General features: G+C 42.7%; 1 protein-coding gene across 4 annotated transcripts in view; it reads right to left on the reverse strand.

The window, feature by feature from the left end:
- Positions 1–26,272, reverse strand: part of SPAG1 (sperm associated antigen 1) — a 73,482-nt gene that overhangs the window by 8,463 nt on the left and 38,747 nt on the right. For all 4 annotated transcript variants that reach the window (XM_006268797.4, XM_019495801.2, XM_019495800.2 and 1 more), the window contains 5 exons: positions 23,169–23,603; positions 22,666–22,765; positions 16,682–16,834; positions 2,972–3,147; positions 1,723–1,864 (listed from right to left, as the gene is read on the reverse strand). In XM_006268797.4, the coding sequence (XP_006268859.1) occupies positions 1,723–1,864; positions 2,972–3,147; positions 16,682–16,834; positions 22,666–22,765; positions 23,169–23,603 (1,006 nt within the window). The remainder of the gene's footprint in view (positions 1–1,722; positions 1,865–2,971; positions 3,148–16,681; positions 16,835–22,665; positions 22,766–23,168; positions 23,604–26,272) is intronic.

Here is a 26,272-nt window from a genome sequence, read left to right on the forward strand (position 1 = left end):
GTAGTCAGGCAAGGGGTGCCATGTGCATGTGTGTGCACATGGCCACCAGGCAGCCTGGAGAGTAGCTCCCGCAGGTAAGTCTGGTGGTGGTGGGGAGAGAGAGAGATTGAGGGCCACATAAGGAGACAGTTGGGCAGGGCCGGAGCTGGGGTTTCTGCCAAGCTGGGTGGTGTGTGGGGCCCAAGCAGGGAGTGGGATGGGGCCGCTGGCAGCTTGTCCAGGAGGCAGTGGGGTGGATCAGGCTCCCCTCACTGCACACACGACCAGGGGGCAGGGAGGATCCATGCCTCCAAGATCTGTGCATTGGGTGGGTGCAGGCTGCCCGCTACAGACTAAGGCTCCCCACCCTGCTGCCCTCCCCCGGGGCCTCCACAGACCAGCGGGCAGGACCCAGTGCAGCGGGGCAGAGTGGGGCCGGGTGGGGAAGCTCCTTGCTGCTGTGAGCCCCACGTCACCCTGGCAAGGTGCCCCCTGCCCGTCCCGCAGCAGTGGGGGTGGCAGTACGGGGTTGTGCCCCTCACTGCTTTGAGTGGGCAGGGGGTGCCTTGCCAGGGCAGCACAGAGCTTGCAGTGACAAGGAGCTTCCCTACCCAGCCTCACTCTACCCTGCCATATTGGGTCTTGCTCACCAGGCTGTGTAAGCCCCAGGGGAGGGCAGCAGGGTAGGGAGCTCAAGCCTGTAGTGGGCAGCCTTCACCCACCCTGTGCACAGATCTGGGGGATTTGGGTCCTACCTGTTTTCACGCCCAGGAGTATGCACGGCGACAGGGAGCCAGCCCGACCCCCCCGCCTGAGCCCGCAGCAGGCAGCCTGCACTTGCCCTCCCCACAGGCTCTGCTCGGCTGTGCTGCCCATGGGGGAAAGGGAGCTGGGCTCCATGCTCCACTACATTTCAGCAGCTGCCACATCCTGTGGGTGGCAGCTGAGGCTCAGGCGCTGATGCAGGGGGCTGCAGATCCAAGTCCCGTAACCCTGGCAGCTGGGAGCCACCTCTAACAGGGCTGGGGGGGGGCAGGGGGCTGTGGGTGGGAGGCAAGGAACACCAGCAAGGCCAGGGGGCTAAGGGGGCAGGGGGAGCTCTGATTTTTCATGATAAAAAATGCAAAATCAAATACTAAAATTTATAGGTATTTAGAATACATTTTTATTATAGTGATTGAGGCACTGGTAGGGTTCCAAATTGCTGTTTCATTTTAATCATGGATGTTAGTGTTTTAATAAGAGAATTTGACATTTTTTTAATCAGGGAAAACCAGGATCCCTGATTATGACCACTTGTCTTTAAAAAATGTACAGCTTTTGTGAAAGATATTTGAAATTTTTCCATAATTCTCACGATGTCACTACATATGAGATTTAAGGTATCCAACCATGACATTGACATTCTTGGAAAATGGAACAAAATACAACAAATTTTCATTTTACAAATTCATTACAACAGTTACTACAGTCTATTGCATAAAGACCTTGGAGAACATTTTCAATCACTTTAAACATGCTGTCCCTAAAAAAATAAAATAAAATACAATAAAATAAAGATAAATATGGATTAAAATAAAAAGTTATTTGAACCATATCTCAAACACTGGAAAAATGTAATCTTCTGTAATATAAAAAAAAGTGAGTAAAGTTGCATGAAATTATCAGCAGTCATGATTTAGAATCACCAAACATTGCTATCTAGCAAACTTACAAAATGGGGCAGAGATTTCAGCTCCTTACCTGTTAGTGTAGACAGTACTTTCCTGGGAGTTCAACTTCATGCACTCACTGTACTTTATTAGAGCTTCATTATATTTACCCTTCTTTACTAATTCATTCCCTTCAGTCTTCAGGATTCTGAACCTCTCTTCAGTTTTTTCACCTAGGTTTCAAAAGGACCAAATGTTATTTAAAGACAGACCAATTTATTATGTACAAGTTAATAATTTATCCTAAGAACAATGCATTTTCCCCAAGGTAGCTCAAGAGAGAGAGAGTAACTTCCTCAAGTCACAGTTTTCTCCCTGGTCTCACTCAATGGGCCAAATAGGAATCTGATACAGTGCGAATGTTCCCCAATACACTGGTACAGGTATACTGCAAGGTGCAGTGGGAGTGCAGATCCCCAGCTCCACACATTCACTGCCCTCGGCCTTCTCTCTCTTGCACACTCTGGAGGGATGACAGGTCTTCTGAGGAACCTGATTCTCCTGTAGTTCTATCACTGACACAGGTGGATTGAGCACACATGTAACAAAGTGCCTGTCACCATACTAGCCGGCCGAATTAAATAACTAAACAAACAATATTATTGAAAAGAAAGCAACTTTGAATAACTTAAAGACAAGTAACTGTAAATATAAATTTGTTTACAGGATCCTGGATCCTGGCACATGGAATCTGGTGGACATGGCATTGGGTCTGGGGCCCTAATCCCAGCCTGCAGGACTGGGTGAAGGTGTCAGGAGATCCTGGGCCCCCGATCCAAGCAAGCTAGATGGGATGGAGGCAATGCAGGGTTCTGGCCCCTAATCCCAGCATGCAGGGTCAGACAGCAGCTACTGATCTGGGTGTGCAGGTCTGATCCTGAGATGCAGGTTCCAACCCAGCCCACAGACCGGCCTAAACATTAAGCACCACTGGGTCCACATGCAAAGAGACTCTTAAATCTAATTCTTCTTTTCAGAAATATGTGGTCAGCTAACTTTCTTCAGCTAACATTCTGAAAAGTAATGAGATGCTTCCAGGAGTGGATCGAGGATATTGGAAATAGGGCGTGGGTTGGGCACCTTACTGGTATGGGGGATGCAACCAGCAGCTGAGACCAGAGATCTTGGCAGCGGAGAGCTCACTGGACATGTGCTCTACACCCAAGGAGAGGTGCAACTACACCACAGCACTCCCCCAGATCCAGCCCCCAAAGCTTCTTGCTTTTCACATTTAAATTTTCCTTTCTGAAACTATATAGATGTGCATATGTTATACATACTGTTGATCTGCAACTGTTTATCTCCACTGACATCTGTGACGCTCTTTTGCTTAGCCTCTGAAGTAAAGGTTCCTCCATCCCATCTGTGCTGTTGAGCAGAAACAGGGACAACTGGAATTGGTGATAGCTTCTCCCTCCAACTTGGACCATCCTGATCTATTAGAGTTTTTGTTATTCTAAAGAAAAACATACATTTTCCATATAATTATTCTTTTTATTACTTAAGGTTAAAAATAACTAAGCAGTTTTCAGTAAAAAACTCATTTAAAAAAAACAAAAAAAAAAACGAGTGCCCAATTTAAAATGTACTTAGTTTTTTTTAAAGAAAGAGGTCCTAAATTCCTTTTTTAATTTGTTTTTATGCTCTCTGTTAAAATGGAAGAGTCTTTTCAGCAGTGGAGAAACTGACTTCCACCTGAGCCAGCAAACCATTTAAGTACAAGATTAACTGCAAGATTGCTCCCTAAATCCAGCCTAAAAATATAAACTAAAGAAACTAAAGGAGGCAGTGGAAGAGAGAGAAAAAAGAAGTTTTATTCTGCCAAATGTAAGTGCTGCTTGTAACAATAAATGCAATACTGAAAACTGTTGATGTAATTTAAAATATGTTCCTTTAACATAAAATTATCTTTCAGGAAAAGCAGTGATGGTCATAAAGTACCTAATAAATTGCATTTTAAAGTGAGTAAACTTCTGAGCATACATTCTTCTCCATTTTTGTTTTAAAATATATATTTAAAATTGTTTCTTTTCAAAAACATTATCTTTTAAAAGCATACTTCTCTATCTGTACATTGAAGGGAAATCAGGTTATTCAAAAACCAAAAGATTCCATCTAAAACCTAAGTTGCACGCTGACTGCAATAGGCACTGGCTCAAGACCTCAGCGAAGGTAATCAAATTAGCTTATGAAGGGTTGTACAAAGCTATATAGTTTTGTAGCAACTTCTAAAAAAAAAATATTAATCACTAATAAAACCAGTAACTGAGAGGCCTTCTTAATTTAGAAAATAGTACTGTAACCCACCCTGAGCCTTTTGTGAGGACAGCACATAAATCTAAAAAATAAAGTACTACTTCAGAAAGGATTAACATCTACTGCATATTTTAACTGTATTTCTTGATCCTGAAGTTTGATTATTTGACATAGCACTCAGGCAAAAATATATTAAAAATATTTTTCAGATGTAATTGCATTAAATAAATTTAGGAAAGGATATACATCTGAAAAAAGATGAACAGCATTCAATGCAACATTAAGGATGTGGTAGGGATAAAGGAAAGCAAACCAGATGGACACGTTTCACCCTTAATTTTATTCTTTTAAATTTTCTGAAGACCTTAAATATCAGTAATGCTTATAAAATTAAGGGTATTTCAGTATTATAGTAGGAGAATAGGGCCAAATACTCCTCTCCTTACTTAGGCCTATGAGAAGTTTTACCGATTTAAGTATATTTTATCATGTAATGTTCTACTATTCTACAAAGTAATAGAATTAAAATGAATTCTGATAAAACTGTTAGACTTGTATGATGTATTGTTTTGTGCATTGTGTGCTAAACTGATTTATGTAAATTTATTTTTAAAAGTAAACATAAGAATTGTATACAAGATATTTTTCACTCATTCCACAACATTATCAGGTTGCCTAATTTCTTCCTTTACTGAACAGTAACAATGTTTGTTGGTGTAGTAAGCAAAGATGCCTTGCAGTAAGCTCTGTGTTATGTTCCCAAAATCATTATCGAGCCATTCTTTTGCAAAAGAATTTTTATTTTTCATTTAACTTCACTACAGCTTCATTCCCTAAAATAAAGCTAGTTTTTATAAAATTATGGGCACTCTATATACCTTTTTAATTTCCTCTGTTTTTTTCACTGTAAAATGAGTTATGTTACACACACAGTCAGATAAAAAATTGCTAAAATATTATTCTGAGTGAGAAGCATGTCCAACTTCACACTAAACATGGACCTGTTTCCTTCCTGCCCAGCTCTTCTTCCCTTTGTAGCAATGTGGCTCTGACATTGCACAGATGGTCTGATGCAATGTCCAAAGACAACTGAAAGATTCCTATTAACTAATTCTAAATGCTCGGAGGGAGCAAACCACATTTGTCCCTGGTCCTTGCCTGGGATGGATGGGATGAGGACGAGACTTGATGTAGCAACCCATTGTACCCATTTATTCTTCTGCATGAGGAACGCTCTTAGGCCAAACATGGTATTTTGTAACAAAACACTGTCATGCTGAAATGCTAAATTTACTGGCACCTATCAGAAAAATATAATTATAATACCATTCTCAAATGAAAGCTGGCAACAAAAGCTGCTGAGTAGTTCTGATGCAATTTAATAAGAGATATTAAAAGCAGAAAGAGACAATTAGAATGAGAAGTCAATTCACTGAGAGGAAGGAGGCAGTCAGAGCCCAGTGCCATGGCATCTGCACTCTCACAATAACTAAAAGCCAACTGCAAAACTATCAGTCAATTCAACATAAAACTGAAAAAACAAATCAGCCCAGAAATGTGATGTTGGACACAGACACAATAAAATGCTGCTAATTAAAACTTTTTGGAAAAGAAGAGCCCCAAATCTTAGTTCTGCCATACCATGATAAGGAACAGTGTCTGTAAGTAAGAACCTTTAGAACAAGAGTTCTTGCTATTACTCTTCAATGTGTACAAGGTCAGGAAATCACAAAAGGAAGAAACAAGCATCATGTAATAAACTCTCTATTTTTTTAAAAGGTGCACTGCAAAGTAATTATTTCTCACCCTCTCAAATATTCTTCTTTATGATATACAAAGCTAACCTAATTTTTTAAAACATTTTAACCTGTCTTTTACATGAGTAATCCCCACTTCTGCAAGCAGAAAAGGAAGATCAGCAACTCAGGGTTATCTAATCTTCCCAATGTCACCATCTACTCCCCACCCTTTTCCCTGCACTCCCACTCCCCACCCCGTGCCTCAGGAACTTTACAAAAACCTTCAATAAAAACAAGCAGCCGGGACCTAATATTCTTAGTATAAAAGACAAACAGCAAAATATTTTTAAAAATACATTTTGAGGTTACCCTTTTAAATTAAAAGGGAAAGTAAAGGTAGGATCTCTGCCCTTTTTACTTTGCAGTTCACATTAAAAAGTAAAAAACCCCTTTTAATTAATTATCTTTCCTCACTGAAAATAACCTTTTCCATATTTGGCCAGCACTTTAAACTATAAACAAAGTAGGTAAGACACAGAATAAACTGTATTAAACATTCAATATATGCAGCAGATCTATGCTCTAAGAATTTGCAAGCTGAAAATGAATTACCAGCAGAAGAGAAGAAGGAAGAAGCAGCTGAAATAAGGTGATGGGTTGCCAGGGAGGAAAGAGTAATGAGCTGTGAAGCTAAAACATAAGGAAGGCCTAGAGAGGAGAAAATGAAGAATGTTAAGGGAAAAATATGAAGTAAGCTTAACACTAAGCAAGTTACAAAATCTACCTTGGGGAACTACCGGAAGTGCTTGTGTGCATATACAAGATAAAAATAACAGAAGTAAAACTGTACAAAACCAGCTGGACATCAGTGATTTCACCACCCCAGAACATAGCACAACACATAGACTCAGGATTCTGGTAGCAAACTGCTAAGCAGGGGAAAAGTACCATCTATTAGAGCAGTGGTTCTCAAATTTATTTGTACCAGGACCCATTTGTAAACATCGAGGTTCACTCCTGACACAGTAGAAAGTTTAAGTAGAAAACAGTCCCCTGGTCCTGCTGGTGCCCCTCACTCCCAACCTATAGCCCTCCACCCCACAGCCCTGCTGGTGCCCCTCACTCCTGACCTGCTGCCATCCACCCCAGATTTGTGTGCCCACAGCGGGCATGGGGCTGCAGCCTGGACAGACTGGCACGGGCAGGAATCATCTCAATAGCCCAGTAGGTGGGCCCAGTACAGGAGGACAGAGCAGGGCAGCAAGACTTGTTGCTGCTGCTGCAACCAGGACCCCTGCACCACCAGCAGTGCGAGGATCAATGGACAGAAGAGGCTATGCTGCCCTTACCTCCTCCCACCTCCAGCCACTCACACACCGGGCTGCAGCTCTACAGAGGAGAAAGTAAACTGGTATCCTTTCTGCCCATCTTTGGTGCCCCGATAGGAAAAAGTTAAAGGAAACTGAACTTCTTAAGAATCAGAGGGAATAAACTGAATGTCCTGTCCTACTTTAAAAAAAAATAAACAAAACTTGAGTTCTTTTGTTGAAGGTGTAAAGTATGAGGGTTCTTGCTCAATGAATAATACCTGATCTCTACTCATACGCATTTTTAAGTATGAATAAGAAAGCAAACGCAATTCTGACATTCTTGGACAGAGGCACTTACTGTAACAATGGAAATACAGGCTTGACAGCATGCACACAAAATTTACATACTTTATAATAAAGAAATTAAGGAATGGCAGCTGACAACAGAAGTTATATATGGATTTGGCGGTACCAAGAAAAATCAAGAAAAACTGTATTCCACATAAATGTTTTAAACTGAAAGCTATGCAGACAGACACTGTGTCTGTTTCTAGGTTTGTAAAGCTCCAGCATATCAAGGCCTGATTCCAGACGTGACTACCATAATATAAATACTAATGGAAGAAAGAAATTTTAGGGAAGGGTAGATATTATTTGACCTGATATTAGATACAAAAACAGGGACATGAACTGAGGCAAATTAATTAAAGTCCTTAAAATATATTTTAGCCTAAAAGAAAAATCACTCTAAAAACATGCTTGGGGCTCACCTATACCTTTTTGAGTAATACCTGTAGTAAGTTTGTTCAACGTTCTGTACAACTATCAATAACTCAGAATCTTCTTTCCAAAAGGTGACAAACACTACGCTGAGATACAAATCTGAGACCCTGGATAAATATTGTTACTCAGTCACTGAAATATAGCTCCCTAGAACTCTCTCTCACTGTCACTGCTGGCAATCATGTAAACCTAGGTCATGTACCTTCCTCAAGCCCAGAACACACCAAAAGGATCCAGACCGTGCCAGGACAAGAAATGCAAAACCTGCCCACACATCTCCACCACCCCCACTATCACTACACCCCACAACAGAGCCATCAGCATCCCAGGATCTTACAGCTGCACCTCCAGAAATGTGATATACCTCATCCAATGCACCAAATGCCCTGATGGAAGTTATGTAGGAGAGACCAGACAACAACTGTGTACCAGAATGAATGCACACCGGAAATCCATCAAAGACAGAAACACCCAATTACCGGTGGGGGCACATTTCTCACAGGAGGGCCACTCTCTCTCCAATCTCTCAGTCCTGATCCTCAAGGGAAACTTACACAACACTTCCCAGAGACGAGCCTATGAGCTCCATTTCACCAACCTGCTGGATACTAGAGATCATGGACTAAACATAGACATTGGATTTTTGATACATTACAGTCTGCCTGGCAACTGACTCCCCAGCCCAGCCCCTGGCTTCTTTACTTTTCATTCCATCCAGGAAGAGCACGCAGCAACTGCTGCAGCTTCCTTAGCCTGACAAAGGGTTTTTGAACCCGAAAGCTTGCTTAATAACTATTCTCCAACCATTTGGGTTGGTCTAATAAAATATATCAAATTCACCCAAGGAACCTTGTCTGCCTATGTCCTTAGACCAACACGGCTACAACCTAAAACCCTAGGTCATGTACCTGTATTTATGAATCTGGCCTAGAGTATAATGTCACTTAGCAACACAATTTCAATCTCTTATTACAAAACTTGATTGTTGTGACATTAAATCAGGGTGGGCAAAATGTGACCCGCGGACCAGATGCAGCTTGCCAGGCCATTCTATCAGGCCCACGGGGCCCCGTAAAAATTTAGAAAATTAATATTTATCTGCCCCTGGCTGCCTGTTGTGTGGCCCTCGATGGCTTGCCAAAACTCAGTAAGTGGCCCTCCGCCCAAAATAATTGCCTGCCTCTGCATTAAATGGATGACTAATGCAGTCCGAAAGACCACTATCTTATGAGGAGACCTTTCTGGCAGTAACGCTGATGTAAAATTATTCTACCCCACCTACATCAGTATTTTATTATCTAACATAAATAATATAGTTTAATATCTCATTAACATTTTTAAAACTGTTAAAGGCAAAATTCTCAGCTCTGATATTTTGCTCTTGATATATTCAGACACCTCAAATTTAAGACACTATGCAAGCTGTAGAACTAGAAAGAAAAGAACATCAGAGGCAAAATCTGCTCTGATGAGGTTGCCTTAAGTCAGAGCAGGCAATTATTTCAGCTGGAGAGCCGCTTAATGAGTTTTGGTGACCTGTCAAGCACCACAAAGGTAACCCCACCCCATGACAGGTGCTCCACCCCCTAGTAACCATCTTGGGACTGGAAGTCCTGCCCCTAGCCCCCTGAACTTTGCCACTGAAAGTCCCTCCTCTTGCCCCTCTCCTCCCCCTCTCCCCTGGAAATACTCCTTTTGGAAGGGGAGGTTTGCCATCTTGGAACAAAAAAACCCCCAAATCATATACTAAAAGACAAACACCTACTATAACATATTTTAATTTTCCTACAAAACTATTTTTGTCATGATCTGTGTTTACGTACTGTATATAAATGATTGTACAATAACTCAAAAATAAAGACTTACTCTTGTATATTGTGTGCGGGGTATGGTGGGGTGTATAGTTGTGTGGGGGGGTGTGGCTGTGTGTGTGGGGGCAATATGATATGTTGGGGGATATATATGTGGGGGGGTTATGGAGGCAGGGTGTGGGTGTGTGGGGTGTAAGGGAGGATGGGGGTGTGTGGGGAATTCACAGTGCACAACCCCTGCTGGCAGCAGCAGCAGGAGGCAGGGGTGCTCAGGGTGCTCATGTCTGGTGTAGGTGCTGCCACCAGCAGCGCACATGGGGGCAAGAAGCACAGCCCAGCCAGCTCACCTCTATTGCACAGGGCTCCCTGCAGCTCCTGCACTCGCAGCTCCTGCACTTGCACACCACCAAGGGAAGCCCCACTTGATAGAGCCAGCTGCCTTCACTGCTCCTTGCTGCGCAGGTCCTGAGACTCCGCTGGAAGTGGACGGGAGTCCTGGGACCTGCACAACAGGGAAATCAGCCAGCTCCATTGCACAGGGCTTCCCCCAGTGGCGCACAAGTGCACATGCACCACAGAAAGCCCCACGCTTTAAAGGTGGGCCAGCCCTGCTGCACTCCTTGCCACGACCCACCACAAGTGGCAGCATCTGTGCCAGACACCAGCGCTCCAAGAGCTCCCACCCTCCATCACACCCACATTCTGCCCACCTGAGCTCTGCGTTCCCCTAGGTGCGGGCTCCGCGCTGCTGCCAGCCCCCGCCCCATACTCCACACTCCCACTCAGCTGCAGCTCCCCACCCTGCCTTCGGCTGCTTCCCTGTCTGGTGCCTGGAGTGAACAGGATGCTGGGGAAGCCAAGCAAGTCCCCCTGGCAATGACAATGGCAGCAGCAGCCCCTCCTGGAAGCTGTGTGCTGGCTGGGCCAGGCCCTTCCACACACCAGGGTGGGAACAAGATGCAACAGGGTACGTTGGGGGTGGGGAGGGAAGGGTGTATATGTGGGCACCTCACTCCCACCCTCATGGGTGGAAAGGCTGGGTGGGGTACAATTAGTTGATGGGCACCTGCAGGCCAGATGAAATTGCGTGGTGAGCTGGATCTGGCCCACGTGCTGTATTTTGCCCACCTCTGCCTTAAGTTATAATATTTATAATACTTAAATTTCATAGGAAAGGGTAAAATATCCAAAACAAGAGCAACAAATTGCACTGATATGCATTACAACCAAATTCTGGAAATAATAATAACCTCAGGGAAGCAGAAGTGTGAAACATAACAAGTAGTTGAAGACCTAGTTTAAAGGGCTTTAAACTAAGTTCACTGGGGGATGGAGACAAAAGCCCAGAGGAAATTAAAAAGCCTGGGGGACCTGCATAAAAACTTAGTAAAGGAAATCAATAATAGAAACCTTAGCAAATTTCTCAGGGAGAGGACAGGACAGTCAGTTAGCTACCTGAAATATTAATATACTAACTTGAAAGGTATGGGAAACAAACTGGAAGAAGTGGAGGTCCTGGTACAAGCACAGAATTACGATGCAATTGGAATCACAGAGATGTGGTGGCACAGTTCATGTTCCTGGAGTATGATCAGGGACAAGTATAACTTGTTCAGAAAGGATAGGCAGGGAAAAAAAGGAGGGCATGTTGCCCTATGTATAAAGGTGATGTACATGGGGTCTGAGGTACAGTATGAACAGAAAGGTAGGCCTATTCAAAGCCTCTGGGAAAAGGTCAGAGGGAAGAGTGCCCAGGGGGATATCTTAGTGGGCATTGACTACAGGCTGCCAAACCAGAAGGAGAAGGTGAACGGGACCTTCTTTAAACAACTTATGGAAGCTTCCAAATCAAAGGACTTGGTTCTCATGGGGGACTTTAATTACTGGGACATCTGCAGGGAGGTACAGTAGTAGTTTACATGCAGCCTAGCAAATTCTTGAGTATGTTAACTATTTGATACAGACAATAGAGAAGCCAGCTGGGGAGAAAGCTCTTCTTGAGTTACTCTAATGAATTGAGAGGAATTTGTTGAGACTGTGAAGGTGGAAGGTAACTCACATGACAGTGGGTGCGTCTATACATGAAATTAATGCGACACAATAAACACCGGAGTTTAATGCTCCCAAGTGTCATGTTTACATATGCACCCGGGACCGCAGCACACTGAGCCAGGTTGGAGCAGCTCTGACTGGTGGGGGGGCCCAGGGGTTCAGCCTCCCAGCCTGGGGCTGTGCCGACTTGGCTCAACATGCTGTGGAGGGGCTAGCTGGGACATGAGGATGCTCCAGTGCAGAACTAGCTGGCAGGCAGCCCCCACACTGAAGCACCCTCATGCCCCAGCCACCATCTACACATGCACTACTGCTCGCTAAAGAATGCTGCCGTAGGACAGTATTTGTGTTTACAAGTACTAATCTACAGCAGAGTTAGTTAGTTTCTTGTAGCCCAATAAGGCCACACGTGTAGATGCTGAAGCTTTGCTGTGGAGCTAATTAGGCAGCTGCATGTCTCACAGCAGTCTCACATAGATGTATCCAGTGAGCATGAAATGACAGAGTTAAAGATTGAAAGGGGCATAAAGAAGGAGAGCAGCTGAGTAAGGACACTGGACTTAAGCAAGGAGGCTTTAACAAACTCAGGGAACTGCTGGGCAGGATCCTCTGGGAGGCAAGTCTGAGGGGAAAAGAAATGCAGAAGAGCTGACCATACCTTTAAAAGACCCTTTTAATAGTGCTGAAACAAGCTAACCTCATGCAACAGAAGAATGGACTGTGCAACAGGAGGACACCCTGGCTACACAGCGATCTTTTCAATGAGTTGAAACTCAAAAAGAAATCCTACAAAATCTGGAAATTTGGTCATAGTACTAGGGAGAAGTAAAAGTATGGCATGGGCATGCAGGGAGAAAATTAGGAAAGTCATGGCACAATTTGAGATGCAACTGGCAATAAAAGGCAATAAAAAGGAATTCTACAAGGATGTCAAAAGAAAGAAGATGATAAAAGAAACCACAGGCCCCTTAAGGAATGCGGAAGGCAATCTAGTTACAGACAATACACAGAAAGCTGAAGTATTTAATGTTTTTTTTTACTTCAGCAAACAGGCATCAACCAAATGAGGAGTGCAGGTGGCAGTAAAGACAGGGAAGGAGACAAACAACCTAAAATAGTAAAAGAACAGATTAGGGGTTACTTAGAGAACCTAGATGCTTTCAGGTCATCAGGGATGAATGGGATGTACTCTAGGATTCTAAAGGAACTGGCTGAGGTAGTTTCAGAGCTTTTGGCTATCCTCTTTGAGAACTCATGGAGGTTGGGTGAGGTTCCAGATGATTGCAAAAGGGCAAATATACTGCCCATTTTAAGAAAGGGAAGGAGAAAGATCTGAGGAATTACAGATTAGTCACCCTAACTTTTATACCTCGTAAGAGGTCCCCAAGGAATATACTGTGAAGAACTTATTGGAAAATAAGGCGATCAGGAAGAGCCAGCATAGATTTACAAAGAGCAAGTCATGCCTAACCAACGTGATTTCCTTTCATGATCAGACTGTGACAGGCTCTGTGGATTGGAAGACAGCAGTGAATGTTGATATACCTCGACTTTAGCACGGCTTTTGATGCCATCTCCAATGGCATTCTCATTAACCAGCTAAAGAAATACGGGCTAGATTAAAATACTGTAAAGTAGACACATAACTGGTTGAATCTTTGTATTCAGCTCAACTAATCATCAACGGTTCAGTGTCTAAGGGGAATGAGCTGGGTTCCCCAAAGGTCTGTCCTGGGCTCAGTATTGTTTAATAACCTCATTAATGACTTGGATTATGTGATGAAGTGCATGCTTAGCAAATCTGTGATGACAACAAGTCATGTGGAACTGCAGAGACTTTGAGGGCAGGGCTAGGATCCAGAATCATCTGGATGGAGTGCAGGAATGGTCCACAATCAGTAAAATGAGATTCAACAAGGACAAGTGCACTTGGGATAGAACAACAGCATGCAGAAATACAGACTGGGGAATGACTGGCTAGGCTGCAGTACTCCAGAGGAGGACCTGGGAGTTACAATGAACCATAAGATGAATCTGAGCCAACATTGTGCTCTTGTTGCATTAGCAGGAGTGTAACTTACAAATCAAGGAGTGGTTCTTCTATTGTATTCAGCATTGGCCTCACCTGGAGTACTGTATCCAGTTTTAGGCCTCATACTTCAAGAAAGATGTGAACAGTTTGGAAAGAGTCCAGCAAAGAGTCACAGAAATTATTAGGGACCTGGGAGGCAAGACTTATGGAGAAAGGCAGAAAGAAGGCTGAAAGAACTAGGGTTATTTAATCTGGAGAAGAGAAGATGAAGGGGGATTTGATAACAGTCTTCAAATACCTGAAGAGGAGAGAGAACGGAGGTGGTCTTTTTTCTGTGGCTGTAGAGGACAGGACTAGAAGCAATGGCTAAAGCTCCAGCCAGGGAAATTTAGGTTGGAGATTAGGAGTATCTTTCTGACTATGAGGGTGGTCGTGCACTGGAGCAGGCTACCTAGAGAAATTGTGCAATCTCCATCTCTGGAACTTTTCAAGAGCAGGTTAGACAGACCTTTACATAGGAATGATTTAGTCAGGGACGATCCTGCCTTGCACAGGGACCTGGACTAGATGACCTCAGGAAGGCTCTTCCAGCCCTACTTTTCTATGATCCTATGAGTATTCATAGATTCATAGATGTTAGGGTCGGAAGGGACCTCAATAGATCATCGAGTCCGACCCCCTGCATAGGCAGGAAAGAGTGCTGGGACTAGATGACCCCAGCTAGATACTCATCTAACCTCCTCTTGAAGACCCCCAGGGTAGGGGAGAGCACCACCTCCCTTGGGAGCCTGTTCCAGACCTTGGCCACTCGAACTGTGAAGAAGTTCTTCCTAATGTCCAATCTAAATCTGCTCTCTGCTAGCTTGTGGCCATTGTTTCTTGTAACCCCCGGGGGCGCCTTGGTGAATAAATACTCACCAATTCCCTTCTGTGCCCCCGTGATGAACTTATAGGCAGCCACAAGGTCGCCTCTCAACCTTCTCTTGCGGAGGCTGAAAAGGTCCAGTTTCTCTAGTCTCTCCTCGTAGGGCTTGGTCTGCAGGCCCTTAACCATATGAGTGGCCCTTCTCTGGACCCTCTCCAGGTTATCCGCATCTCTCTTGAATTGCGGCGCCCAGAATTGCACGCAGTACTCCAACTGCGGTCTGACCAGCGCCCGATAGAGGGGAAGTATCACCTCCTTGGACCTATTTGTCATGGATCTGCTGATGCACGATAAAGTGCCATTGGCTTTTCTGATGGCTTCATCACACTGCCGACTCATGTTCATCTTAGAGTCCACTAGGACTCCAAGATCCCTTTCCACTTCCATGCCACCCAGCAGGTCATTCCCTAGGCTGTAGGTGTGCTGGACATTTTTCCTCCCTAGGTGCAGCACTTTGCATTTCTCCTTGTTGAACTGCATTCTGTTGTTTTCTGCCCACTTGTCTAACCTGTCCAGGTCTGCTTGCAGCTGTTCCCTGCCCTCCGGTGTGTCCACTTCTCCCCATAGCTTTGTGTCATCTGCAAACTTGGACAGAGTACATTTCACTCCCTCGTCCAAGTCGCTGATGAAGACATTAAAGAGTATCGGTTCAAGGACCGAGCCCTGCGGGACCTCACTGCCCACACCCTTCCAGGTCGAAACTGACCCATCCACCACGACTCTCTGGGTGTGACCCTCCAGCCAATTCTCCACCCACCGGACTGTGTAGTCATCCAAGTCACAGCCTCTTAACTTGTTCACCAGTATGGGGTGGGATACCGTATCGAAGGCCTTCCTGAAGTCTAAGTATATGACATCCACCCCTCCTCCTGTGTCCAGGCGTTTCATAACCTGGTCATAAAAAGAAACTAGATTGGTCAGGCACGATCTGCCTGCCACGAACCCGTGCTGGTTTCCCCTCAGCATAATTTGTCTTGCCGGGCTCTCGCAAATGTGAGCCTTGATAATTTTTTCAAAGACTTTGCCTAGGATGGAGGTGAGACTGACTGGCCTATAGTTGCCCGGGTCCTCCTTCCTCCCCTTCTTGAAAATGGGGACCACATTGGCCCTTTTCCAGTCCTCTGGGACTTGGCCCATGCGCCACGAGCGTTCAAATATTCCCCCCAGTGGCTGCACAATGATGTCGGCCAGTGCCTTCAGCACCCTCGGATGGAGCTCATCCGGGCCTACCGACTTAAAGGCATCCAGTTCTTCCAAGTGACTCTGCACCATCTCAGGGTCTACGCATGGAAGTGTGGCGCCTTGCTGCTGCCTCTCTACAACCCCAGTGAGAGGCTTATTGTAAATGAGAAAATAAAGATGCAAATTCCATCACTACTAAATATCAGTTGATTAAGTTTAACATGGATATTTCTACCATTCTGAGGTATAGAAATAAAATTTAAGCGGATGCTGAAATGGGGCTCTCTTGTATTTAGCTAATTTTCCCACCATTCTTTAATGAGGTACTTGGCAGCACAATTTAATACAGTATAATAAAACATGGACTTCTGTAGGCTAGAAGACTCCTGATGTTAGCCTGGCATTTGCACGATCAGGAATCACACAAGATTCATTTTGCTGCTGCCAGCACACTGGGCAGAATACAAAAGAAAATCAAAAAAGAAGGAAAGTGCAGGACAAGACTGAAAGGCACAATACACTGAAGGGAAAAAAATAAATGACAAAACAGTAGAAGGAAAAACAGTACATATTCACAGGTGCTGAAGGCATAGCATTTAAATGTTTGTTCTACCAAGAGGTCATTGCTACAGATGTTTTAAAATTATTTTTAATATACAGTTTCAGAAAAGTCCTCATTCAAGTTCATCTTCATGGTCTAATCAATCATAAAGTAGCTACAGTAATAGGAAATGATTGGGCCACAATAATTTAATTAACAACAAACAACTGGCATCTCCATATAGGATGCTTCTAACTTTCAGGGACTACAGAAAAGATAAAGGAAAATAAACGAAATGCAGACTTTTATATTTCCATTCAGCCTCACATACAAAAAGGAAAGTCACAAATTGAGGTTACCTATTAACACTGTCATTTGCTGCCTGGATCCCACTGTCTATCTGTAGAACTGTTTTAAAATCAACATAAGCTTGCCGATACCGCTCCATGGACTCGTATGCCATTGCTCTTCGCAGGAGAGGTTTAAGTGAAAATGGTTGAAGTTCCAGAGCTCTGGGGGAAAAAAAAGATTACAAAAGAAAAGAGATGACAAGCAGTGCAAGCTTGGAATTGAACCGGTGAGTAAACTAAAATGAAATCATCTAATGAGATTTAGTACTTCTACAATTTCATCTTAGAGTTAATTTAACATAAGATTAAAAAAAACAAAGCTTAAATGGTTAGGTTTAAACACATAAAATAGGACTACAGTCAAGAACATGTTAGTATGTGTATTACCATATATTTTATTTACACGTGTATACTAAGTTTGAAAAACTACTTCCATTAGATTTAACAGATCTATTCCTTCAGAAAAGCAGAATACTGTTGTGAGGTAAAATCTAAAGGGAGATGATTTTTCTGCTTCAATGGTACCTAGATCTGCGTGGTTCTCAAACATATGCTGTTTCTGTCTGTTCCTTAACAGTTTTCAGTTCCTCCTCCACTATAATAATGAATGCATATAGCAATACATGTAATACATCATTGCCTGTTCTTGGCTATAGGTTTTTTCCTTGCACAACAGCTTCAATTGCTTACTAGTCAATTATAGCATTTCTCCAATGCCTCTGGCAATGATGCTAGCAGACAGCAAACTCATTCCCTACCACAGGGGAAACAAGATGCCTTCCAAACTCTGTGGATTATTCCAGCAACACAATGAGTTCTGCAGAAGCCCACAAAAGCATTTCTTAATCATGAATTCCTAATAATGAGGTAAAAAGCTATGCACTGGAATAGTGCAATTCAGAGGATTTTAAGCAGCTACATGTTAGGATTGATACCCCCATAAAAATCTCAAGAAATAATAGATTGTTTTAGCTAAACTACCAAGTTCTCTCCTATTGCTAAATACAGTTTAGAAATTCAATTCTGCATCACTTAATTGAGTTACAGAGGCTCAGAAATGTCTTCTTTTTAACCTATAAAACATTAACCCAATTTCCAGGTTCATTATACAAGGAAATTAGGTGCAATCTAAACACTAGTTGTAAATTCAATGGGAGTGACATTTCTTGGAGAAGACTGCAACCTGGGAAAGAAAGCTGTCCCACATATATTTCTAGGGTATGACTGGAGAATGATAGCCATGTGACAAAAATCAAGTAAAAGCACTCGTCCGGGAAACAGAAGTTAGTATATGAAAGCCACACCTGCCCTCTTGCAGTCAAATAGAAAGTGATTGCAACCTTACTTTCTCAAGCAGGGCAGGAACTAAATAGGGGGTCCCTGGAATATTTCCAAGAAGTAAGTAAAAAATTAAAAGAGAAATGTGCAGAACACATTTTTGTATCAATATAAGTAGAGGTGCACTGTTGCATCAATAAGACACTTTGGGGGCTGATACCAACGCCAATTTTTAAGGAGGCATGTCAGCCGATACTGATCCGATTTCCAATACAGCTGTGTGGAGCTGGTAAGTCTGTTGTGGTATACAGGGAGGGGGAAGGGAAGGGGTGTGGGGGTGACAGATCAATGTCCCCCTGCAGTGAGGGAGTAGGGCTGGGGCAGGCACTGCCCAGCCAGGGCGGAGCAGGGCGCTGGACACAGCCACAGCTCATCCGGGGGGTGCAGCGTGGCTCCTGCTGCTGCGCACACCCCAGGAGGAGATGGGGGGTGCCCCTGGATCTATGCCAGGGGAGCAGAGGGGGCATAGGGCTGCGCCAGGCGCTTCCCGGTACCTGGGGGGGGGTGAAGGGGGGTTGGGCCAGGGCTGCACTCAGGGCGGGTGGTGGCAGTGCTGGGAGGGGGGTTCCAGAGGGGCTGTGGCCACCCCAAATTATGGCATAGCCCCCCCTTCCCAGCGCTGCTGTTGCCCGCCCTGAGCGCAGCCCCCCACGTGATGGGAGCACAGCCCCGAGCACAGCCCTCGTGCACTGGAAAGAGCCCAGCACAGCCCCGGTCCCACCCCAGCCCAGCAGCCCACCCTGCCCCCACCCCCCACACAGATCCGGGAGCACATGCTCCCCCCACCATCCTGGGGTGTGTGCAGTGGCAGGAGCCACCCCCCCTTCTCTATCCCGTGCCCCCCCGGACAAGCTGCGGCTATCCTGTGCCCCGCCCCAGCTGAGCAGCACCGGCCCCAGCCCCAGCACCACTCCCGCCTTCTCTGCAGGGGGCATTGATCTACACCTCCCAGTCCACCAGAACAGACTTACTAGCTGCATGCAGCTCTTCAAGCTGCCAGGCTGCGCTCCTGACCTACATGCTGCGCTGCAGCTGCATGCATGCACAGGCATTTATCAGCCACATCAGACCAATTTCCAATACAATCAAATTTCTTTATATCGGTGCTGATCCAATATTGGACCAATGTATCAGTGCACCTCTAAATATAAGTGCTCTTAGGTATGGCTGAAATCAATTTAAAAAAAACCCCCAAAGCATATTCTTAAATCTTGTCTATTTCTGCTAGGCCACTTATAGCCACTCCACTTGGCATATATGTTAACCTTTTCAAAGCAACATACTATTTTCCATTTCCCCTAATTTCTGTCTATTTGTGGGCCCCAAGGACAGGCAGACACAATACCTCCTTGTCTACTGAAATCATCTACAACATTATGGGTATTATAAATTATTAATAATCATGAAACGAGTTTCAACTAAGTGAAAATACAGAAGAAAGATTAATAGCATTGCTATAATGGCAGAGTTATACTCTGAAACTAAGAGAAGAGATTTGTTTCATATAACTATATACTTTTAGTCAGTAAATGTCTCTTTCAACTATTAGTAATTACCCCCAAATTGAAATTTATACTGAAGATTACAAAGCTAATTTAAAAAAGGAAAATCCTTGTTGTAAGGAAAATTTTAAAGCAGATATTATATTATTTGCAATATGATTTCCATTTAATTAATAAAAACTAAGAGCTAAGGGCAGGATTCAAGCAGTCTCAGAAAGTACCTGAGATTTTAGGCAGCTCAACGCCTAACTTGTGTGCCTGCCCTAGGAAGTAAATTCTAGCATATCTGAGAATCAGTGGAGACCTTTCAGAGTTGCCTAAGGTGATGCAGGCTTATGCATCTACAGGCCCTATAAAAAAAGAATAGGTAATAGTAGGCATCCCAAAAGGCAATTCAGAAGTAAAAAAAACAACCAGTGATGTAGAAGGGTGTATCAGACCTTATCTCAAGTTATCTATTACTAGGGACTTGCTGAAATTGTGATTTCACAGAAAACTGTGCAAAAAAAAAATAAAAAATCACTCAAATTAAATTCAACAAGAACAAGTGAAAAGTTCTGCACTTGGGCTGGAATAACCGCAAGCACAAATATGAACTGGGGAATGCTTGGCTAGGCTGCAGTACTGCAGGGAAAGACCTGAGGATTACAAAGGACCATAAGCTGAATGTGAGCCAACAATGTGCTCCTGTTACAAAAAAGTCAACAACATACTGGCTTGTTCTATTCAGGGATGACTGGTGCTTCCTGAGTCTTGGGGGGCACAATTTGAGGGTGGGCCCAGGGGCAGGCCAACAGCCCCATATCCACTCCTATACTTCTGTGCCACAGCTTAGTGCTCCCCTGCCCCAACACACCACCAACCTACGCAGCAAAAAACCTGCCCCATCCTGAGTGGTGCCGAGTCAGGGGTCAATCTCGGGGGGGGAGGGGGGGGGCATGTGCCCCCCTTACCAGTCACCTGTGGTTGTATTAACACAGTTATCACTTTCAAATGAAGGAAAATAAATCTTCAACTCTCTTCAGCACTGGTGAGGCCTCTTCTAGAGTACTAATGTCCAGTTTTGGGTCCCCCACTTCAACAAAAGATATGGACAGACAGAATCCAACGAAGAGCAAAAAAAATTATTAGAGGCCTAGGAAATACGAGAGCAAAAGCTGAAAGGTCTAGGGTAATTTAGTTTGGAAAAGAGAAGATGGGGTGGAGGGGATATGGGTGATTATAAAAGAGGACAGAGGACTTTTCTCTATGGCTGCTGGGGACAAAAATAGGACTAATGGTTTCAAACTTCAGCAAAAGAAATTTAGGTTGGAAATTAGAAATAACTTTTTATCTAGGAGGGTAGTCAAGCACTGGAACAGGCTACCTAGAGAAGCTGTAAAATCTCCATCCTTGGAAGTTTTCAGAAGCAGGTTAAACAGAAACTTTGCTAGGATAGTTTAGTTAGGGATGATCCTGCCTTGTACAGACAGCTGGACTAGATGACCTCATGAGGTCCCTTCCAGCTCTACTTTCCTATGATCCTAAGTATTTTTGTTTTTTTACGTAATGCCTTCATAAAGCACCGATTCTCAGCCAGGGTCCTATTGCACTGTGGGTGCTGTGAGATCCTTTTAAGAGTGCTAGTGTTGCATAATTAGCACTGTTAAATGGCAAATACCTATCCATGACTCATAAGATAAACCCAGAAATTTCTAATTGGAAATCCATAGAGCTAAGGAGGGGAGCCCAGAGCCTAAAACTTTGAGAACCACTGATTTATAAGTCAGTAAAATGCATAATCAGTGCTGGGAACCAAGGACAAGGGCCTAGAGTCCAGGTCCCAATCCCCCATGACAATCACTACACTATAGTCTGGCTCCTTCTTGCTTGTTTTCATTCTGGCCCCATGATTCTTGCACACTTTTCTGTCTAGTGGCCCAGGTTCAAGAGGAATGTCAAAAATGCCTTTAGCTAGCCTGTTTACGCTATGATGTTTATATGCCTTCAGAATAAAGGCAAGGGACTACAAACCACATTTTCCAAATCCTAGAGTGAATGGTCTACCTATTAGGCTATTGGACAAGAAGTGAGCACCACTACCAAAGGCATTCTTCAGCTGAATTTGGTGCTGTCAATGTACATTTGCTACAGTTTTGTCTGTATAATGGCATAGCCCTCTCCAGGGTCTTAAGCAGAACTTGGCTACCTTCCAGGGCTGATTTGAATTTATCCTAGATCTTATGGGACAGCCAGCCACTTAAGCGGGAGCTCTGGTTTGCTTTTACACAGGTACATGTAGCCAAGTGTGGATAACTAGCACCCTTGTATGTACTGAACCACATAATGGATTCAGGTGCATAATGTGTTTGTAGGGGACTGGCACCAGGCCAATTTGAATCTCTCCTAGGGATTCAGGCATTGAAGTCTTACCCTAAGTCCTAGTTCAGCACCTAAAGAACTAATTTGAATCTGGTTCTAAATATATCCAGTCATTTTTATATTTTAAGCTGTACATCACACTTTGAAAGAAGGAATTTGGTTGATGAGTGTTCTGATTACTGGAATCTTGCTTAAACTTTAAGGTCTCTTGACCCATGAACCAAAATTTATGAAAATGTAATAGATATCACTTTAGTTAAAAACAGCAACAGTTCAAGAGTAAGAGGGGTTTGGAGGGAGATTTTTGGGAGGAGTCAAGGCAAACTATAAGTTAATGACAGGACTGTAGCTAAGTTTCTGAGTATAGCTGTTAATACAATTTATAACTATGCAAAGTGCACCTGCAAAAGAAACCTACAAACACCCATTTATACTGTAAACATGATTGAATATAGTTTCCAAAATGATTAAAAGATTTATGGTGAACAGCATTTATATATAAATAGAGTTTTAGTGAACTGTTCACTACTGAGTCTATATTAATTTAAAATGAATGTTGTTAAAGCCACTCATGCAATTCTATGTGCATTTAAGACTTAACTCCTGGAATATTTTTTAAATCACCCTGAACCTAACATCCAAGCAATCCCCAAGATATTTTGATAAATAAATATGATAAGGAGTTAGCCTTAAAGATGACTCAGTTAAAATAGTATTTCAACAACAAGAAACCAATTTAAATGTTTAGTCATCAGGAATGTGGTTCCCCTACAATGAAAGGGCACTGTTTACCTGTTACAGTCTTGAATGCAGTCACTGCAGTTGCCTTCTTTTAGGTAACATGCTGCTCTGTTTGAGTATAAGATACTTAAATCATCTGGATTTTGCACTCCTAAAAGGATACGCAATGACAGTGAAAATTCATTACTGACATTACATTTAAATTAGAACTAAAAGACTACTATAGGTTCCCAGTTGCACTGCAGTGCTGCAGTTTGCTGAGGATGCAAAGCTTCAAGGAGCTTTTGTTTATTCAGTTATGTCATCTACAATACATCGTTATTTGAATATGCAAACAAACACTAGTATCTATACTACAGAGAAGTTTAAAAGATAACTTTACACTATGGTAGCTTATGTGAATCATTTCTTAACTTGACTTCATTATTCACTGCACTGGTATACACTGCCCATCAGCTCCTGCCAAGAGTATACGGATACTCTGTGATGGCTAAATTGTGGGTCTTCAAGCAATTTTAAACAGACAATCTATTTTATAAAGAAACATCACTTACCTAAATTGACGACATTATCAATTGCCTCTGAGTATTTCAACACAGCCTCTCCAAACTGTCCATTCTTAAATAACTCATTTCCTTCACTTTTTAGTTTTGCTGCAGTAGGAGGAAGCAAAGTAGAAATGCTTTTTCCAGAAGATGAAGACACTGTCTCACATGATCTGGGGTTCTCTTCCTTAACGTTACTGTTCCCACTCTTTTTTTTATCGTTGTTCAAATAGCCATTAACTTCAGCTTCTTGATCTGGTAAATGTTTAGGTGTCCTGTTTTCAGATGTGCCTTTTTTTGCTCCACTCCCAGTATGCTCCCTCTGATTCTGTGTCTCCTTATCATCTGACCTAGAGCCATCTCCTTTGCTGGTAAACTTTTTTTGTACATTCCCCATTTCACTCTTCTCAGTTGCAATCTCTTCCTGCACTAGCACACCAGTTTCTACAAGGAAGTTAATCAGCTAGGTTAGAGTCTGCATCATCAGAAGAAACTATTGCCAAGGCAAAGGAGGGGTGTACTTGAACAGAGCACAGCACAAAATAGTTCAGGAGTATTTATTTATAGGGAGTCATCTGCCTCAGAAAACATTCACAGAAAAAATGACTATATAGTAAGAAACAGTCTACAGCAGGTAGTAAGACTGTATTACTATGAAATCTGTTGTCTCCTTGCTGATAAGCAACTTATCTCCCACCCCCTTTCTGAGGTGATGTAATGGTACAGAATTCACCTGGAAATTAACTCCTTAAATACCACATGTTAAATAAAAAGCTGATATATTGTCATTGAACTTCCGATTCACTTTTTCCAGCCCTCAATAAAAATTATTAGAATTACAATTTAGAATTACATAAGTATCAAAATAATAGTTCTAGTGACAGTCAGGAGCAAATAGATAAAGAGTCCTACTTAATTATTTAACTCAATATTTTAATTTCTAATAGCCTAGCATTAGAGGAGCTAAGTAGCAATTTTAACAGAAAGCATCAGTTAATTGTACACACTAGGTATCTTGGCACCACTGATCTAGAGGCTAGGCTTTTTATTTTTTTTTACTTTTAAATGGCACAACAAGTGATCTAGAAGGAACTTTACATATTCTTATTTCTTTCAGGATTGACTCCAACTGACTGAAACTTACTAATGTTTCCATAGCTTATATGACAACCTATAGTTTAGAATTCTCAAGTTGTTTCTGACTTTACATGTACAAAAAGATCACTGAAATCAAACTAAGAGGAACAGGACATATCAAGACAGAGGGAAAAATCATTTTACTTGCAACTGACTCATACCTACAAGATTCTATGGAGGTTCATCCAATAGGGTGAAGGGCACAGTGGCACAACAGTTAAAGTGCCTTGTTGTGATTCCAGCAGTGTGAGGTCAAGCTTTATTAGGGCTTGTGCCAAAGGCTGTCCCAGTCAACCCTACTGCAAATGGGTACCTGGCCATTCAGGCTGGGGAGTCACAGGCATCTGGACATGGTGCTAACCACATAACTCCCTGTTTGCTGCTGGTTAAGGAACTGGAGTGGCTTAATCACTGTGACCCAATAGGCCTTTAGACTCAGGCACACTTTCACTTTCACAGTGAGAAGAAATTTTCAATTCTTGCAGTGACAAAAAAAAAAAACCAGAAGAGGACTTGGTAAGAATCTAGGCATAAGTTGTATAGTGCAGCAGAAACAGACTGAGTAGATTTAGTGATAATTCCTTTTTCCTCACTCTCTTTTAGTACTGAACAAGAAACTTGAATTAAAGTGAATTTTGCTTTCTATGATTCCCTACTATTGTTACAACATCCAAAGAGGTCACTGGAACCAAGCAATCTACATATAAGAACTTGATAAGCACTCCAAATGCCACAGCAAGAGAAAAGCAAAAAAAGAAGGTAATTCATATCAGTTGTCCTTTGCACAATGTGGAAGAAAATACCAAATCCTGAGGGAAGATAAAAAGCATTTGGAGTCACTTTGAGAAATATGATCCTTCAGAGAAAAGTGTTAAGCTTTGAGACAGCCTAATTATTTAATGAAAACTTCTTTGAAATGAGCAACTAGTACTACTAAAACTATGCAACAATAGTCAAAAATCCACTTTTTAGGTTTTTCAGTATCTGTATTTAGGACTCAACACTGCATTTCCCTACTGATCTTAAAAAAATTATGGATACTCAAGCCCCTTGAAGTAATGGATTTTCCTTCCTTAAAGTAGTGGACTGTGCTTTATTTTAAATACAAGCAATGCAAGTTAACTTTTCTTTGGATATATTAATAATTCAAAAGAAAAACTAACTGAAATGAATGCACAAGGTTATATTCAGGTAACAAGAGACAATAAACTAAACAAATATAAAATAGGATGCATTTTAACTTGCCAGTAAATATCAGAAGAAAAACTCCTGGAATTTACAATTTCACCAACTTAAAAAAGGAAGGACTAGCATAACCTAAAAGCTAGTAAGTATTTTGAAACCTTTTTAAAGGTGACATCATTCTAAGAAAGGAAGGAGCAATTTAAAAATTAGTGTCCAGTGGCACAAGACTTTGGTTCCCACATGTGTGGTATATGGTAACAATGACAGAATGATACAGAATAGCCAAATGTAAAAGGATCAGTTTAAATATAATAAAAGCTACTGGGTAACAGTTTGCCTGATATTATCTCCTCAATTATAGCTTAAGCCAATGCTAGGGATAGTAACTGGACATACCAGTGCACCTGCTGGAACTGAACCTGTAAATTTCTGGCTAGAGGGTCTTGCCCCTCTGCTCACGGTCAGAGCAATTGCCACTTTTGGGGTCAGGAAGGAATTTTAATCCATGGTCAGACTGGCATGGCCTTCTCCTCTGGCACGGGTGGGCCCTTTTCCTTGGATGTCTCAAGTATATTTTGACAACCCTTCCAGCAGAATGACACTGACTGCTGTTATCCTCCTGCTCTGCCTGTGGCAAGTTAGGTTATGTGACCCGGTTGATTGTGTAATTCTAGTAATAGGTTAGACAAGGATTTGCTTGAGATGTTTGGATAGGGATGATCCTGCGCCTCAGGCAGGGGGGCTGGACTAGATGACATCCAGAGGTCCCTGCCACATACTATGTATATTAT

This window comes from Alligator mississippiensis, chromosome 3 (assembly GCF_030867095.1).
Source record: "Alligator mississippiensis isolate rAllMis1 chromosome 3, rAllMis1, whole genome shotgun sequence".
NCBI classification, from domain to species: domain Eukaryota; kingdom Metazoa; phylum Chordata; order Crocodylia; family Alligatoridae; genus Alligator; species Alligator mississippiensis.